We start from the raw sequence: 19,398 nt of genomic DNA, 5'->3' as shown, positions 1-19,398 counted from the left end.
TCTCACTTTCTCTCTCTCTCTCTCTACTCCTCTCTCTCTCTGTCTGTCTTATTGTACTGTACTCACCTATTTTCAGACTGAGGTAAACCATGAGTAACTGAAACCGCAGATAAGCAGGTCAACTGTGCTACATATTTTCTAGCCAATAGTATCTGAGGGGTTTGGGCAATAGAAAGGTAAGGAGAAGTAGAACCACTAATACATATAACTTTAATAAATGGCTTAAGTCATGAAACAAAAATACTAGTTATTCTACTTCATGCTTACTTGAATCTTCATTATCGGTTCTTTCTTCCGGGTTCCCAAATGTCAAACATAAATGCTCTAATTTGGTATACATTACATCTTTTACATTCCCTATCGTGTATTCTCAATGACATCTAATTCATTCTCTCTCCTATGCTATTTCAAACAAAACAAATTGATCCCATCTTAAAACATGTTAAGAATCTGAGCAACTGAATATCAGAAGACTGTTTTATCAAGAATTTTCATCTGTATTTTAAGAATGTAAGAAGCCTGTAAAAACACCATAAAGATATGCCCAAGCTTATTCCAAGTTCCTGGTGACCTTCAAAAGCATCCCTGTGCTTTCATCATTTTTGTGTAGCCAGTCGATTATCTTCCCAACAACTCACCATGACAAAATTCATGACTAACATCATCTACCCACACAGTGAAGGTGTTCTTGTGTCATCTTTGACATTGACACATGGCCCACAAAATACCAGGATTAATTACAAACCAAAGACCAAAGCTGTTCAAAGACAGTTGCAGAGAATGCTAAAGTTTAGCCTCCATATAGTAGCCAGAATAATCTTTTCGAAACATTCAGATCATGCCATTTTGGGCTCATATCTTTCTAGAGGAAAGATTTCCTAACTCAGAATAAATTCCTTCCCATGACCTATGAGATTCTTCCTCTGACCTCATCTTGTGCTACTCTCTCACTTGTTTACTAGACTCTGTCACACTGGCCTTCTTTCCAAATCCTTCATTCAGCAACTATGCTCCCAACCTGGGACTGTTGCACTTGCGGGACTCCTCGTTCCCTGTGGTCTTTCTGTAGATGACAGAGTGGACTCCCTCTGTACTTCATTCATCTCTGTTCAGATGTCTTATCATTAGAGAGGCCATCCCGAAAATACCACCCCTTCCTCAAACCATCACTCTATTATCCCCTTACCCTGCTTTTATTTTCCTTCTATCACTTAGCCCAGATACCCCATCACATGCTTATTTTCCACTTGGCAGGCATATCTCCCTCCTAGAATATAAAATTCATGTAGAAAGGGACTGTCGTGTTCACAGTGAGAACAGTGTGTGGCATAAAGCAGATCCTCAGCAAATATTTATTGACTGAAGAGGTCTATTAGAACAACTACATGCTTCCACAGGTCATTCAGAAATTGTATTTAGACCTCAACTCATAGCACTTGACTTTCTTGTTCTTTCATCAGGACCAGTTTATCCTGCCTGCCTGATAACAAAATTGCATTTCATTTTAGTTATACCATTATTTAAGTTCAAATTGCCGGGTCAAGCACTATGACTTTTCTTGACTCACATACAAAAATAAAAAATGCTTACTCTCATATGCATTTTACATTATAATTTGCATTAAATATACTACTCTTTATGTCATCTATATTTATGATGTATAAATTAAATTAACTTTACAAATAAAATGTACTTGAGTTATTCCACTATTAGAACATAGTGCCAAGATTGTGTCACAATGCATGACAGCTTAAGCTGAAAGTAACAGAAAAATAAACATATTAAAATAAGACCATGCCCTGTAATACTGGATTAACACCCAAGAACACTGTCTCATTGTAGCTAGCAATTATAATCTTTTACTTTCTGCTTCACTGTGTACTGTATATCTTTTATTCAATTCATCTGATTTGTTGATGGACTGGACAAAGTTCAATTAAATGCAACATACTATAAAACCGTGAGAAGGAAAATATCATTTTATGCAATCAGCCTAAAAGGTATGAAGGCAATGGCTTTACTTTACTCATTTATCCATCGCTACTATGATCTCAAGTAAAAACAATTCAAATTAAATTGTGTTAGCTTAGAGTCTATAAAACATTATTAATTGTATGTGATTTTTAGCCCACAGATTTATTCGTAACATAGGTTATTCTTTTTTTTTTTTTTTTTTTTTTTTTTGAGACGGAGTTTTGCTCTGTCGCCCAGGCTGGAGTGCAGTGGCGGGATCTCAGCTCACTGCAAGCTCCGCCTCCCGGGTTTTTACGCCATTCTCCTGCCTCAGCCTCCGGAGTAGCTGGGACTACAGGCGCCCACCACCTGGCCCGGCTAGATTTTTTTTTTGGATTTTTTAGTAGAGACGGGGTTTCACCGTGTTAGTCAGGATGGTCTCGATCTCCTGACCTCGTGATCTGCCCGTCTCAGCCTCCCAAAGTGCTGGGATTACAGGCTTGAGCCACCGCGCCCGGCCACATAGGTTATTCTTTAACATAATCACAGCTTTTATCCTAACTGAAAAACGATTAAGTACCATACACATGTGAGACATGGTCGTTTACACATTCTCTCAGCCCTCTTTCATTTCTACCTACAGTTCTAGTCAGGGATCTACATAAAATATATACATGTGCATATTTTGTGATTTTATGTGGAATTTTCTTAGAAATTGTTATTCATACAAAAATTTAAAGACATTTTTGACTTTTAAATCTATTATTTAAAATATTAACAAATTTATTGAATCATTTCCCTGAGTATTTGTATTTAGAAAACATTAGCCACCCAACTGTTATAATTTACTTAGCCTCAGATTTTTGATAGCATTAATCCTTCCACATCATTCTGAATATTATACATGGTCTTTGTTCTGTTTTACCTGTTAATGTCTTGTGCTTTATATTCCCTGACTCTATATTGCCTAGCTTTCACAACCCTCAAATTTTGTTCTTTTGTGGAAGATGAACAATAGAACAAAACTATGCGTTCTTTAAAATAGGTTTTAAAGAACTATTTAAAGAAAATGTGCAGTTATACAATTCTGTGGCAATATAAGAATAACAGATTAGGTGAATATGAAGAAAAGAGAAGTGTGCTTATGTGACAAGACATTCAAGATACAGGGTTAAGTGAAAAAAAGTAAGTCTCAGAACAAAATATATAGTATGTTTCCATCTATATATAAAAATAACATACGTGTATGTATCTTTGTAATATATCATTACATATTAATATATCTATATCTATCTACCTACCTATAATTTCTGTAATCATGCACACATAAAAAAATTGCTATCCACCATTGTCCCTGGAGAAAAAGAGTAGAGGTTGGGCAAGAAAGACTTTCACTTTCACTTTATTCTTGTCTGTTTTGTAATGTTTAAACTTTTAAACCAAACTTTTGTGAGAAAAAAAGTTTATTAAAAACTTTAAAATATCTATAACTTTTGAACAAAAATTATGCTTACTGAAATGTATCTTTAAAAAATGTTTATAAATTTGAAATAATTTTAGTAATAAGACACTCACTAAAGTACTAATAGCAATAGTGAAAGCAAGAAAAAATGTAAATGTCCAACTATAAGGAAATGGCTAAATTATGAGAAAACCACAGAATGGCATAACATACAGAGGTTAAATATGTTCATAAAGATTAAAGATGTGAAAAATGATCATGGTCTAATGTTAAGATATAAAGCAGGATATATTTTACAAAATATGAAAACAAAACTTTGTGAATCCTAAGTTTACAAATAAAAATCCTGACCAAATGCTAAAAGGGATCTTCTTGTGTGTAATAAACCTATGAGTAATTTTTCAAAATTACTTTTCTCTATTGTCTAAATGTCATTCCATGTGTATTGTTAATAAAAAATTAATAATAGCACATATATTACAGCTTAACAAAGATAAACAATCCCAAACCTTGCCATCTTGTGTTGAATCCACCTTAATAAAAAGATAACAAAATGTTTTAAAATTATAGATGTTATCAAGTTAAGAACATGGTTTCCCAATATAATTAAGAAAAGTAATAAACCAATACACTTTTCATTTCACAAACTCAGAGAAAAACAAAAACTACTGTTTTCCAGGTGACATGATCATAGTGCCACATTTCTGATATTCTACAGCCTAATTATGACCCTCATTATGTTTATCCTACTTTACAAAAAGATGTCTACTTGCAGAAATTCAGGTAAACAATCTAGTTTTCTGAAGTGAAAATTTAAAAAATGAAAATAATGTTAGTGTTTCTACTGACCTTTAACACCTCTATCTTTTTTATTAGTAGCTTGTCATCTTGTACACATTTTCTAGATGACACCTTATATATACAAAAATTTCATAATGAAATTCAAGATCAAAGATTTGAATTATTTTATTAAAGGGTTTCAAATTTATTGGAGCTAGAATCTTGATTTATATATGACAAAAATTCTTTTGAAGATGTTCAGGGTCTTTGCATTATAATTCTAGGGCAGGGGTTGATGAATTTTATCTCTAAAGTCCCAGTTTGTAAATTCTTAGGATTTTTGGGGTTATTTAACAACACAAAAATCATTCTTGGCTTTCAGGCTATTTAGAAAACAAGACAAAACAGTAATGGTTCAGATTTGGCCCCGGGCCAAAGTTTGTCAAACTCTGTTCTAAAGTTATTTTTGGTAACTTATTCAAAGGTCATATGCATTGCTATACTCCACTATCTAAAACACCTTTACCCTCCTGGATCCCACCTTCAAAATTGTATTTAACCCTTACAGTCTCTTAAATATGTTCTTCATGTAAACTTTCAAGGTGTCCTTTAACAAACAGGACTTCCCTTCCTTTGAAGCCACATAGCATTTTGTAACTTCTCTATTTTACATAGGACTACTAACCTTTGTCTGGTGGTGTGCCAAGGCTTCCACTCAGCATGTTATGTGTAAGGAGAAACCCTCTCTTACACATTTGTATTGACTATGGTGCCTTGTGCATAGTAGAAGATTAATAATATTGGTTGAAGTGATAGATAACTATTCGACATCTTCAATTCCTAGAAGGAGACCTCAGTAGTTTAATAGTAGTTTTTAAGGGCCTAAAAGTAACATAGACACTAAAAATATTCATATGTTGTTAAAATGTAGCTGAATTTTAGTAATATTAAAATGTGAAAACAAATTTTGTCTTAAAATCAAGAAGAATGGCTCCTGCATTGACAGGGGAGACAGATGAGAGAGAGCAACAAAAGGACTGTGAACCAGTTCCAGGGCACAGAAGGTTATGTGAGAGGCAAGCGTCAGGCAGGTACAATCCAGCTGTCCACAGGACACCCCTCAGCCCTTTCACTCTGCTCCTCAAGGTGAGAAAAGCATCAGACGTTCCATGTGTCTAAGATCTGGGGCCTGATTATCCAGACACTCCTTACTCTTTCCATGTCAAATGAACAATCTTACACACTCAGGATCCCCAGGGATCAGAAAGTAACTCAGTTTCAGAGAAGAACTCAAAGGAAAGTTTGGAATCTTGTAAGAAAATTTTACACTATTATCTAAATCTAAATTCATATTACACAGACGCGATAGGCAATATTTAGAAGTTCTGGAACAACTCTGCCTGAATTCATATCCTAGGAATGCCTCTTTTAGCTGTGTAATCCTTGGTAACTTATTTAACCTTTGGAAGCCACATTTTATTTTTCATCTGTAAAGAAGAGATGATGATAATAGAATGTAACTTAGAGGGAGATTGGGTTTTTGTGAGGATGTGATGAGTTAATATATCTAAGTGTTTAGAACCTTGCCTGGAACATAGTAAGCACCTATTAACATTAGCTATATATCTGAAAATCTATATATAGCTAAAAGCAAATAGTATTTCTACTAATAAATAATCTCTAAAAGCCACACACATCCTTGCCTTCAAACACATATTGTGCTTTATTTCATTCTTGAAATGAAATTCCCATAGGAGGGAATTTACTGAAAATAAGAAACAGGCTGGGTAGAAATTATCAAGTAATTTTTTAAGTGCAAGAGAAGGCAAACAGCAAACTGAAAATACATATATGATTATGTGACAAAGAGAGACACAGGAAAAATCTTGAATCCCTGAAGCATTATCGCAACAGTATTTCCCAAGCTTTGGCGTAATGCATTGACCAAAATCAGCTTCCATGCATGAGCACGATGGCAGCTCAACTTAACGGCCATACTTACCACCTTCCTCCACCCCAGGGAGACCTGCCTTTTTGTCCTTCACCTGAGCAGTGCTTTCTTCCCAAAGCTTACTCTTATCATTTTCCTTTTCTTCTGCAGAAACGTGTTTCCCGGACTTCTCAGATAAACCCTCTGCAATCCTTTGGGTTCCTTTCTCCGTTCTTTCTTTAAGAACATTCTCAAAGCTTTCCTCTATTGGCATTGGCTTGGCCTCCACATCTGCTTTTGTTATTTCTTGGTCTTCAATTTCAATTTCTAAGGATTCCTCAATTGGAAGGTGAGACTTTCTTGGCTCATCATTTTCACTCAGCTCCTGAGAAGATGAACTTCTGGCACTTTCCTCTGTGCTGCTGTCAGCGTGGGCTTCCCTGTCCCCCACTGCAGATTCATCCTCACTGTCACTAGAATAAGGGTGACTTCTAGATGAGGCTGATGAAGGAGTTTTCACATCTACAAAATAATACAAGTGATGACATTGTTGTTCTTCCATAAAGCAACTGGTTTAATTGTGAAAATTATGTTAGCAATTAATCATACTAAAAATTTTAAAATATAGTTTAGTACAGACTTGATATCCATTTCCCATATAGTCTACTCAGTGGTCCACAACCTTTTTTATACCAGGGATTGGTTTCGTGGAAGACAATTTTTCCATGGACTGGGGTTGAGCGGGGATAGTTTTGGGATGATTCAAGTGCATTGCATTTATTGTGCACTTTATTTCTATTATTATTACATTGTAATATATAATGAAGTAATTATACAACTGACAATAATATAGAATTAGTGGGAGCCCTGAGCTTCTTTTCCTGCATCTAGACAGTCTGATTTGGAGATAATGCGAGACAGTGGCAGACCATCAGGCATTAGATTCTCATAAGGAGCTCACAACCTAGAATCCTGGGATGCACAGTTCACAATAGGGTTTCTGCTCCTATGAGGATCGAATGCTTCCACTGATCTAACAGGAGATGGACCTTGGGCAGTAATGCCAGCGATGGGGAATGGGGAGTGGCTGTAAATACAGATGAAGCTTCGCTGGCTTCCCCACCACTCACCTCCTGCTGTGCAGTCTGGTTCCTAATAGGCCATGGACCTTGTACCAGTCCATGGCCCAGGGATTAGATCCCTGGTCTAAATCATTGTTAGGATACAGAAAACTTATTGAATTGATGGAATATATGAGTATATAGAAATTTTCAATAGATCACATTTAACTATCAACCATTCCTGATTTTTTTTGTTGTTGTTTTTAGAAAGCCATTTTATTGAAAAACCTTTGTAAATATCCACTTTGTTATAGAAAAAAATGAATAATCCTTTGTCTCTTCAACAAAAGCTTTATTTATTTATTTCCTTCTATCACTACAGTGTTCTGTGTGCATGAAACTTAAATTTTTATCTATCATACCATCCACCATCCTAGTATATCTTGGTATCTGGACACAGTAAGATCTGTGTATGTGCCCAGTAAGTAGACAAATATATTTAGGCTACACTTGCATGTGTGTGTGTGCATAGATGGAGATTTTATCTTATTTTGAGCTCTGCAGAAGCAGAAGCTGAGATGAAGATTCATGTGTGAGAAATGTATTAAAGATGTGCTCCAGGAGAACTCTTAAGGGAGTGGGGGAAGCAAGGGAAGGAAGGGCAGAAATCAATCAAGGGAGCTATTTCAAGCCCCATCTCAGCCTCAACCTGATCCCATGGGCACTTCTGAAGTGTAAGCTGTATTAGGATGTAATTTATATTAGGCAGGAGCTGGGCTTTCATACTTTGGAAAAGTCAGACATTGGCTATGGGCCTCCCTAGGGGGATGTAAACTCTCTAGCATTTCCAGTCTGAGGGTGAAGCACCTCCAGTAGTCAGGGCAGTCCTCTGAAAAAGGTGAAGGGAGCAGAAGATGGGCAATGGGTGAACAAAGTTGGTAAGAGTTTCTGGGACATCTAGGCAGTTCGACGACAGGGTGCTGCAGATATGCAGTCTAGAAACTTACGGTAGCCACAACTGGTTTATGTAATACCTAAAAAGGTTTTAACAATTTCCAATAAAGTACCATACACACTGAATCTCAATAAGGAAGCTGAACAGCATAAAAAATCACTGCATACATTGCTATAGGCCAGAGAAATACAATCTTGCTTTTCTAACCAATAGGTCTATGTTTGTAATTGTTTTTTCATAAATATACTTTCAAATAAAATATCCTACATTTAAACGCTGCCTATTTTTTTTGTCTTCTCTGTACTCCTCACTGTTTTTTCTGTTTCTTTATTTCTTTCAGTTCCATGTGGCAGCCACACCAATAGCTGTAGCAGCTAGTGCAGAGTTTAAGAGAAGAAATAACTGTCTTTGCCCTTATCCTCTTCTCTCCAAGCCTCCAGTCCTGCCGGCTCTCCATGACAGGTCTTAGCATTTTAAATATAGTCTCAGAGACATATCAGAGTTTCCACAAAGATTTGAGAGATGCTACACAGCAGTAAAAAACAAACTCAAAAAGCCTTTAAGCAACAGAGCCCCTAAGTCTAATTCCATTTGCTTTTATCTCCTGATACCTTGACAAACACCAGATGACCACTATTTTTCAAATAAATTACACACTCTAGCTACTCATTCTTTATTCTCCATTTTATAAAATCTGGCTATGCCGTGTCCCCGGTAGAAAATGTAGCAGATCAAGGAGAGTTCTTCCCCATCTTATTTGTATCTGTTCAGAAACTTTAGGGTCTCTGAACTCCCCTTTCCCTTCGGGGTCTTATGTTTCTTCTTTAAAAAAGAACATCAGTTCTGATTTATTAGCAGTTTAACCAATGGCTTTCATTAATTACATAGTTAGCTAGGACTCAATGTTATACTCATTCTGAACTCCAAAAATATATCTACCATCTGAATATGGAAATGATGACTCCTACTTTTGGCTCTGAGAGTTGGTCATATAATTTTTAAAATGAGTGCTCCTCTGCCTTTCTTTAGTAGCTTCCATTAATTGTATTATTTCATTTCAAAGGGCTGAAATATACTCTGGTTCAAGTTTGAGTCAGTCCTTCAGAGAAGAAAGATCAGGAGAATGAATGGCCTCCAAGTGGCCAGGGCACCTGACCTCCCATACAAACTCATTTCAGTTTTCAAATTTCTCCCTAACCTCATGCTATAATTTAGTTTCACTCTCATTTCTTTCTGTCATTTACATACACAGACACTGGGGTAAGACTTTGCCTATAAAAAAGCTAAAAAAGCTTCAGGGTTATGGAATAGGATTTTCAAAACTAATTTTATTTATTCTCTTAGAAATAAAGCAAATGCTTATATTAAGAAAAAAACTTTCAGAGCACATATGTAAATTTGCTTTGTCATTAGGAGGGAAAAATTATCTTGCAAGCATATTGATAAACAGCTATGCCTCCTACCCAATTCCATTTGTTTGTGTATTCCCTTCTGGTAGTGATGCTGTAAGAACCTGCTTTTGCTTGTTTTGGCAAAGAAAAGATCTGCACTCATTGCCTGAGGTCTTGGCCGAAGCCAGCAAGTTTGGTGCCATTGTTCCATGTCCTAAGCAAAATCTTTGACTTTTCTCTTTCCACAGTCAGGAGCTCTCCAGACCCTTCTTCCCTTTTCATGTCATTGGTAACTGTTTCTTTCTTTCTTTTTTGGCATCACTATAATTAAAATCTTGTTTGACACAGCACGAGGTTGAGAGAAAATGACATATTCTTCTGTATGACAAAGCCTGATGTCCCAGTCACAGCTCAGCTACTTAATAGTTTCTACTTTGGTTATGCTATTTAACTTATCTAAGCCTCTGTCTTCTTAACTGTAAAATGGGGATAATTCTACTTGTTCTCCTTACAAAACTGTAGAAATTACACGAGAAAAATATTTAATCTAATCAGATGAAATAATTATAGTCTTTTTTCCTCTGTGATGTCATACATGTAGTATATTCTAATAAATTTCTCTCTTGTGGTTTCGTTTTTGTGATATTGAGTGATATCACAGCTACCGTGATAAAGATAAAACTAATCATGATTATGTAAACCAAACCATGAAATAGTACTTTACAAACATCTCACTTAATCCTATGGAATAATAATTATCTTCTATTTTGAGATCCAGAAAGAGAGGTCCAAAGAGGTTCAATAGTGCCCAATGTCCATTAGCTAGTAAGTAGAAAGTTTTTGTAAATGCTTATTTTGTAACAATACACTGCAATAAAACCAAGACCCTTCTATTTGCTAAAAGACTTTGGGACAGGAAGTACTCACAGCCACGGACCCGACATTGCTCTTCTTAGCTAACTTTCCACTGTTACCACTCAAGACTGACAGACAGGAAATTGTTCTCTTTCAAAAATCAGAACTCATGAAATGTGTAGTCTGTCCTCGCATTTTATCTCTATTGGTCATTATTAATTTTGTCCACCACTCTAGAGCGCAAACTCCATTTAAAATATTCCGAGGCACAGAATATGAATACAAAGCAAAAGCAAAAGCAAAAGGTAGCAATCAAAGTCTTCCCTAGTTTATTTATAACATTGATTATCATGCTATTTTATGAATCTATACATGTTATTCAGTTATTTACAAATAACTATGGAACACTGTGGGGACACTCATAAAAATGGGGTGTGTGTGTGTGTGTGCGCACGTGCGTGTATGCTTTGTATGCCAGCAATCCTCACTGTTTATACTGTCTGATTGCTAGCTTGATACGCCTGACCAAGGGCACCGGCCACACACACATCCAAAGTCAACACCAGTCCAGCAAATCCAAGATAAAGTCTGCTCTCCCTCCTCATAACTGAGGTTCTGAGTTGTCCTTCACTTTCCTTCCAACTTACATAGATTCATTTGTCCACTAAATATATATTGAGAACTTCCTATGTGCCAGGCAATGTTCTACAAGAAAACAGAAGCCTTGGTCCTTGTTTCTACCTATAATACACACTCAAAACAGAGATTGACTAATTATCCACCTCTTTTCACATGAGGGCAATAGATCCACTGCACATGTTCATAAAGATATTGGTTCACTCTAACAGTGACTGCGGATAACTCTCTCAGAAACTATTGCCACACTCTTATTGCAATCAGTAGCCAAATTGTTTTAAACCAATGACAAGACCTGACCTCAGTTTTCAATCACTTTCTCACCTGCTAGCAAGGAGCATAATTTTACCACAGTTTAAATTCACCATTTCCTTAATTAGTATCCTGATTTTAACTACTTTGTTTTTGGTTTATTAGCTGAAAGCACATACAGAAACTGCAGTTTAAGTTCACAAACTAAAATGAGTAAATTAAATTAAAAATTTAAATGATCTCAGTGACATAACCATGGATCCCAACCCAGTGGATCCAATAAGCTTTTCAACTCTAATACCAACCAATTCTCTCCTTCCTATTCCTTAGTGCAAGAGTTCACAGCAAAATCTGCATATGTGCTGATCTTATTTTCTTCAAACTAGCCATGACACATGAATTTATATATCCTACTATTAGTTGTATAAATAGTTCTGTCTTAATGATACAAGTTCATGAAAATCTGTTTATATTATATGTCAGTTCAATCAATATCTTCATGTACAGTAATAGCGAATTAGATAAGTGTTTTATACTCAATAAATATTGTAGGATGAATCTGTGCTTAACGAAACTGAAAGTATAAATTATCAGATTCCAGCCATGAACAGTAACTGGTTTTTGTCTTAACAGGGAACATATGCCCTCATACTGATAGTTATTATTATCAGTTGAAATGTCTCAAATCATCAGTGAGATAAGTATATGTAAGAATACATATTCACAGGTAAATGCAGATATAGTAGGAGGAGAATAAAACAAAATAAAATGTTCTCCATATTTATCTTAAATTTCACTTTCTAAACATTAAAATAAATTATTAAAATATTTATAATACACACAAATCATGTGTCACATTATGCTGCATACATTATTTTCATTCATCTATTGATCTAGTCAATCAGCCCTTCATTCACAAGAGTTCACTGAGTGTCTACGTAATGCCTTTGTTTTCTACAAGGCAGATTCAAATTGTAGAGAAACACTTCATAGTAAAGTACTTTTGTGTGAATTAAAGGATGGTTCTACATTTAAGTATTCACCTGAAGTTATGCCTTCCTACTTCGACAATTGAAAAGTGACTATGGATTGGGGAATTATTACCATTAAGAAACATTTAAGTTTGATTGACCAAGCAAAAAAATCACACATATTATAGTCTTTAATCAGAAACCAACTATAATATTCCCATAATCCTCTCTGATCCAAGAAGCAGACACGTTACACTGAAGTCCAAGAGTGCATCTCACAGCACATAGAATTTCAACACAGGAGAAGCCTCCACCCCATACTTCTTTTCAAACCCATATTGAAGCCTAAAGATTAAGGATGAGATTATTAAAATCATAAGTCAATTAAGTAGAACATTAATGTGATTCCGAGACTTCAAAAGTTTATAAGGTTTACTTCTTCAACAGACTGAAAAATAGCACAAGTGAAATTATCTTTCTTACTAGAAAAAAATTACTTCAAGTCTTAATTTCTTTTTTTCATATTCTGGGAGAAGTCTCTTCTCTGTCTCTTTATCTCTACTTTTATCTCAATCTGTGTAATCTTTCTCAAAAGGAGCTAGTCTTTTTTTCATTACTAATTTTTAAATTTATAATTGACAAATAATTCTTTTATATATTTATGAGATACAACGTGATGTTTCAATGCATGGACACATAGTATAATGATCAAATTGGGGTAATTACATATGCATCATTTTAAGCGTTCATCATTTCTCTGTGGCGATAACATTCAAAATCTTCCAGCTATCTTGAAACACATATTACATTGTTATTCGCCATAGTCACCCTACTGTGTAGTAAAATACTAGAACTTATTCTTCCTGTCTAACTGTAACTTTGTACCCGTTGACCTCTTACTCATGGACACTATCATCCAAACTGTCCATAAAAGTATATTCTCAGCCACATGATATTTTCCCCTCAACCTTATAACATTCATCTATGACAATATATTTTCAACTGGTGAATTAGTGCCTGGGGTTGCCAACACAAATGCAGAGAAAAGGAAGCTGTCGTTCTTTTTAAATGATAGGAAGTCTCACACATCATTCCTAAACCAGGGTCCTCTCTTAGTCAGCTTGCAGCCAGTAGCACTCTATCACTCATGGGCTGCTCAGCACAGTGTATTCATCAAGGCGGGTCGACGCAATTGTTAGCTGGCAGTTCAAATGGGGCCGACTTGTCACAAGAGTGACAGCCTGGGCAATTGTTTGCCCTCTGGGAACAGGTGCAGGCAGGTTCAAATGAAATACATCCAAATACTAACAGCAAGATTCTTAATCATGTCAATAAAAAGGATGTACTGGTGTCTGGGATTCAGTGGTCACATATGCCTCTCACACTTTTGAAAATGAAATGCAGTCTGGCTTTTCAATAGAGTATTCAAGGAATCCATCATGTCATTATCATTTTTAATACATGCTACTAGTTCGCTGGATAAAATCTCTAATGCTGATACTCTACATACTAAAAGGCATGTTTATGCCTTGAATAACACAAAGGCAAGTTATCACAATAAAGGAATGGAAAATAAGAAAGTCTGATAATGGAGTAAAAAAAAAAACATAATCAGCAACGAGATTTGATTTCAGAACGGCACTGTTTTGAAATACCAAGCATGCAAAAGAGCCCTTTAAAAGCGTAGCTTAATAATATCATTAATGAAACAACAAAAGAAAATAGCCAGCCAATTTAAGTTTAGCTCTTAAATTTCCCAATATCCTTGAACCAGCTATATGTTCTTATAGTTTTCATTGCATATCTATTTAAAATATTATATATTCTGTATCTATACAATGTTGCAAATTATATAATTTTTCCATTGAAAATTCCAATAACCATAAAGCATAAATGTAGCTAGGTATCATGGCACAAACCAAAGCATCTTAGTATTATTGGTGTTAGCATTCAAGTACTTGCTTAATATTTAAAAAATATCCTTCGAGAAATCAGCTATGTCAGAAATATGCAGAAGATTGAAACTAAACCCCTTCCTTATACCATATACAAAAATCAACTCAAGATGTATTAAAGACTTAAAAGTAAAACCCAAAACTATAAAAACTGTACAAGATAACCTAGAAAACACCATTCTGGACATAAAACCTGACAAAGATTTCATGATGAAGATACCAAAAGCAACTTGAAATAAAAATTGCCAGGCGTGGTGGCTCGCGCCTGTAATCCCAGCATTTTGGGAGTCCAAGGCGGGTGGATCACGAGGTCAGGAGATGGAGACCATCCTAGCTAACACCGTGAAACCCCATCTCTACTAAAAATGCAAAAACATTAGCCGGGTGTGGTGGTGTGTGCCTGTAGTCCAGCTACTCGAGGGGCTGAGGCAGGAGAATGGGGTGAATCTGGGAGGCAGAGCTTGCAGTGAGCCAAGATCTCACCACTGCACTGCAGTCCTGAGCCACAGAGCAAGACTCCGTCTCAAAAAAATAAAAAAATAAAAAATAATAAACTAAAATGACAAAGGGGACCTAATTAAACTAAAGAGTTTCTGCACATCAAAAGAAACTATCAACAGACTAAACAGACAACCTACAGAACAGGAGGCAATATTTGTGAACTATGCATCTGACAAAGGTCTAATATTGAGAATCAATAAGGAACTTAAGTTTAAAATAAAAAGATAACCCCATTAAAAAGTGGCCAAAGGACATTCCTTTTTAAAAAAGGAGAAATGCACATGACCAATAAGCATATGAAAAAATTTTTAACTTCACTAATCATTAGATAAATGCCAAAATCAAAACCACAATGAGATACCATCTCACACTGTCAGAATGACTATTATTAAAAAATCAAAAAATAACAGATGCTGGCAAGGTCATGGAGAAAAGGGATGCTTATACACTGCTGATGGGAATGTAAATTAGTTCAGCCATTTTGGAAAGCAGTTGGTGTTTTTGCAAAGAACTTAAAACACAGTTACCATTTGATCCAGCAAATGCCATTATTGAGTATATACCCAAACAAATATAAATTATTCTACCATAAAGACAAATGCATACATATGTCCATTGCAGCACTATTTACAAGAGCAAAGACATGGAATAAATCTAAATGCCATCAACAGTAGACTGGATTTTAAAAAATGTGTTACATATACACTATGGAATACTATAGACCCATAAAAAATACTATGCAGCCATACTATTCCATTACATAGAATACTATGCAGCCATGAGATCATGCCTTTTGCAGCAACATGGATGGAGCTGGAGGCCATTATTCTGAGTTAGCTAACACAGGAACAGAAAACCAAATACTACATATTCTCACTTAAAGTAGGAGCTAAACTTTGCATACATATGGGTACAAAGAAGGGAACAATAGATGCTGGGGCCTACCTGAGGGTAGAGAGTGAGAGGAGAGGATCAAAAAACTACCCATTGGCTACTATGCTTATTACCTCGGTTACAAAATAATCTGTACACCAAACCCCCATGACATGCAATTTATCTATATGACAAAACTGCACATGAACGCCTGAACATGAAAGTTAAAAAAAATCAGCTTTGTGAGAAATAAGAAGTACACACAGTCCTAGCTTTTACAGTGTAATTAATTTGTGTTACTAACTTGTGTAACAAATTAGAGGGCAAAATTTAACATACCTAAACAATGAGTGAAAACTAAACTATTGAATGATGGGATTTTATAAAATATAGAGCTCAATAAAGACTGGTGATGTAGATGAGAGTCATGGGAGAAGAGAGAGATGTGCTAGAACTAAGCAAACCATCTTAGAGTAGATAGGGAAGTCCATCCAGGGAGGAAAAAGCTAAAAGTTGATCACAGAAACTGTCCATTTTCTTCATCTTAAAAACAAAATTTAAAAAACACAACAAAGGCTAGAGACTAGGATAAAGTGAAGAGCTCAAGATAAATTTATCTAAAATGCATATTTTTAAGGCAACACAACTCTTTTATTGGGGAGATTTGCTTTAACTTTAGGTAAGTGGGTATTTTCTGATTTTGATTATTTTTTCTCCAAAATGCAGGTTCCAAAGTTGGGTAGCATTTTCATCTTGATTCCACTGCTTTCTAACTGTGTGACTTTAGGAATTACCTAATATCACCATTTCCAAGTTTATTTATTTATAAAATGGTGATAAAAGAAAATTGTCTGCATTTTAAGGTTGTTTGAGGTAACTGAGATAATTCATATAAAATATTTAGCATAGGGCTTAACACTTTAAATAGTCTCAATACAGAGTGCCTAGTATGTGACCTATTGCATTATCAATTATAAGATACTTTTCCAAACATAGGATTCCAATTAGTTATATGCAAACAGTGTTCAATGTTAAAGCTTATCTATTGCTGTCAGTTACTCAGTAATTACAGGTCTAAATGATTAAAGTTTTCCTTCCAAGGAAGAACCCAGAACTGCCTAATTTTTTCTCTGTTTGAACATAAAAAATTATTCTGTTTTAGAAAAATCTATTTGATTCCAGAAAGCAAGATGATTATACAGGACAAAATGTACCCCCAATTACAAGATATCCAAAGAGTGTACTGAATCTTTATGAAATCAACAACTTGATAATTTCCCACCAGTACTAAAGAAATAAATAATTAAGAGTCCTTTGTGTTTTGAACTAGTTATATGAATATGCAAACATATTTTCACTGTTTTTCCAGGTTCAAGACACTTGGATAATTTCTTCAAAATTATTGACTTAGATTATATCATTTTTCCAAAAAAAAATTTAACTTTCACTATATCATATAGGATTATAAGCCTAACTCCAATATTAATATTCAAATTGACAAAAGAGCTTATGTACTAGTCACATTTAATCTAAGAAACATAAAATATATGTATTAAGATAAATTACAGAAAAGACCTGGTTCAAAACCTTAAAAAGAAAATTTCATTGCCTGACCATTGGTCTTGAGTAGTTCTTTCAACATAATAAAAATAATGGCAAATGTTGTTTTAAAATTTACTGATAATTAACATCATTCTTATTTTGCCCATTGTACTTTATTCTTTACCTTGACTGTCAGGAAGCCTGGGATTAAATTTTTAGCTCAAGCCTAGTCACAGTCCCATCTCTGGCACTTGCAAAACTATCTTCTCTTTTCGTCTAATAATTTATGTTCTTTATTCTATTGCCTTGTGTTTGCATAAAATTTTAGAATAGGATTGCTTGAATTCTTTTTTGAAAAGAGTAGAACTGTAAGCTAAATATTTGCTCTTGTGATTACTTAATTTACTTTTATTTTATATTATCCTAATATACTTCTCAAATTCATAATTTTGAGATTTTTATACCAAAAAAATTTCAGAGGTAAAAACAATGGGAAAATAATAACCAGTTAACATCCTGATGACAGTATCAAATCCACACACGTCAACTAACCTGGAATGCAAATGGGCTAAATGCCCCAGTTAAAAGACACAGAATGGCAAGCTAGATAACGAACCAAGACCTATTGCTATGCTGTTTTCAAGAGACCCATCTCACATGCAGTGACACACATAGGCTCAAAATAAAGGGATGGAGAAAAATCTACCAAGCAAATAGAAAACAGAAAAAAGCAGTGGCTCCAATTCTAGTTCCAAACAAAACAGACTTTAAACCAACACAGATTAAAAAAAAAAAAAAAAAAAAAAAAAAAAAAAAAAAAAAAAAAAAAAAACAGACAAAGAGGGACATGACATAATGGTAAAGGATTCAATTCAACAAGAAGATCTAACTATCCTAAATATGTATGCCCCCAACACAGGAGCACCCAGATTCATAAAGTAAAGCAAGTTCTTAGAGACCTTTAAAGAGACCTAGACTCCCACATAATAATAATGTGGAGGTAACTGTGCAATGGTGCCAGTGTGGTGTTAAAGTCTCTCACTTATACTTTAACACCACACTGGCAATATTACACAGATCATTGAGAGAGAACGTTAACAAAGATATTCAGGACCTGAACTCAGCACTGGTTGAAATAGACCTTGTAGACTACTACAGAATTCTCCACCCAAAAACAACAGAATATACATTCTTCTTATTGCCATATGGCACATACTCTAAAATCAATCACATTATCAGAAGTAAAACATTCCTCAGCAAATGAAAAAGAACTGAAATCATAAAAAAAAATATCTCAGACCACAGCACAATCAAATTAGAAATCAAACTAAGAAATGTACTCAAAACCATATAATTACATGGAAATTGAATAATTTGCCCCAGAATGACATTTGAGTAGAGAATAAAGACACAACAGAGTAGAATCTCTGGAACACAGCTAAGGAGAGTATTGAGAGGGAAATTGATAGCACTAAATGCCCACATCAAGAAGTTAGAAAGATCTCAAGTTAATAACCTAACATCACAACTAAAAGAACTGGAGAACCATCAGCAAACAAATCTCTAAGCTAGCAGAAGACAACAGATAATCAAAATCAGGCCTGAACTGAAAGAAATTGAGACATGAAAGATAATTCAAAAGATCAACAAATTCTGGAGCTAGTTTCTTTTAGTTAATAAAACAGACCACTAGTTAGACTAACAAAAAAGAAAAGATTCAAATAAACACAATCAGAAACTACGAGGGGGATATTATTACCCCTGACCCCACAGAAATACAAACAACTATCAGAGAATAATATGAACACCTCTATGCACATAAACTAGAAATCTAGAAGAAATGGATAACTTCCTGGACACACACCCTCTCAAGAATGAACCAGGAAGAAAATGAATCCCTGAAAAGACCAATAATAAGCTCTGAAATTGAGTTAGTAATAGCCTATCAATCAAAAAAACCAAGGACCAGGTGGATTTATAACTGATTTCGACTAGATGTATAAAGAACTGCTGGTACTATTCCTACTGAAACTATTCCAAAAATTTCAGGGACGAGGGACTCCTCCCTAACTCATTCTCTGAGGCCAGCATCATCCTGATACCAAAACCTGACAGACACAACATCAAAAAGGAAACTTCAGGCCAATATCCTTGATGAACATCAATGCAAAGATCCTCAACCAAATACTGGCAAATCAAATCCAGCAGCACACCAAAAAGCTTATTCACCATGATCAAGTAGGCTGTATACCTGGGATGCAATGTTGGTTTGACATATGCA

The 19,398-nt window shown here is 35.1% G+C and overlaps 1 protein-coding gene across 1 annotated transcript in view; it reads right to left on the bottom strand.

Moving 5' to 3' along the window:
* ERICH3 (glutamate rich 3) overlaps nucleotides 1-19,398 on the bottom strand; it is a 114,101-nt gene that overhangs the window by 15,612 nt on the left and 79,091 nt on the right. Inside the window, exon 12 of the mRNA XM_010381098.2 lies at nucleotides 6,198-6,647. Coding sequence (XP_010379400.2) covers nucleotides 6,198-6,647 — 450 coding nt within the window. The remainder of the gene's footprint in view (nucleotides 1-6,197; nucleotides 6,648-19,398) is intronic.

The sequence above is a fragment of the Rhinopithecus roxellana genome, chromosome 12 (genome assembly GCF_007565055.1).
Source record: "Rhinopithecus roxellana isolate Shanxi Qingling chromosome 12, ASM756505v1, whole genome shotgun sequence".
NCBI classification, from domain to species: Eukaryota; Metazoa; Chordata; class Mammalia; order Primates; family Cercopithecidae; genus Rhinopithecus; species Rhinopithecus roxellana.
Note: the sequence above shows the minus strand (reverse complement) of the source record. Positions and strands in the feature narration are given on the sequence as shown.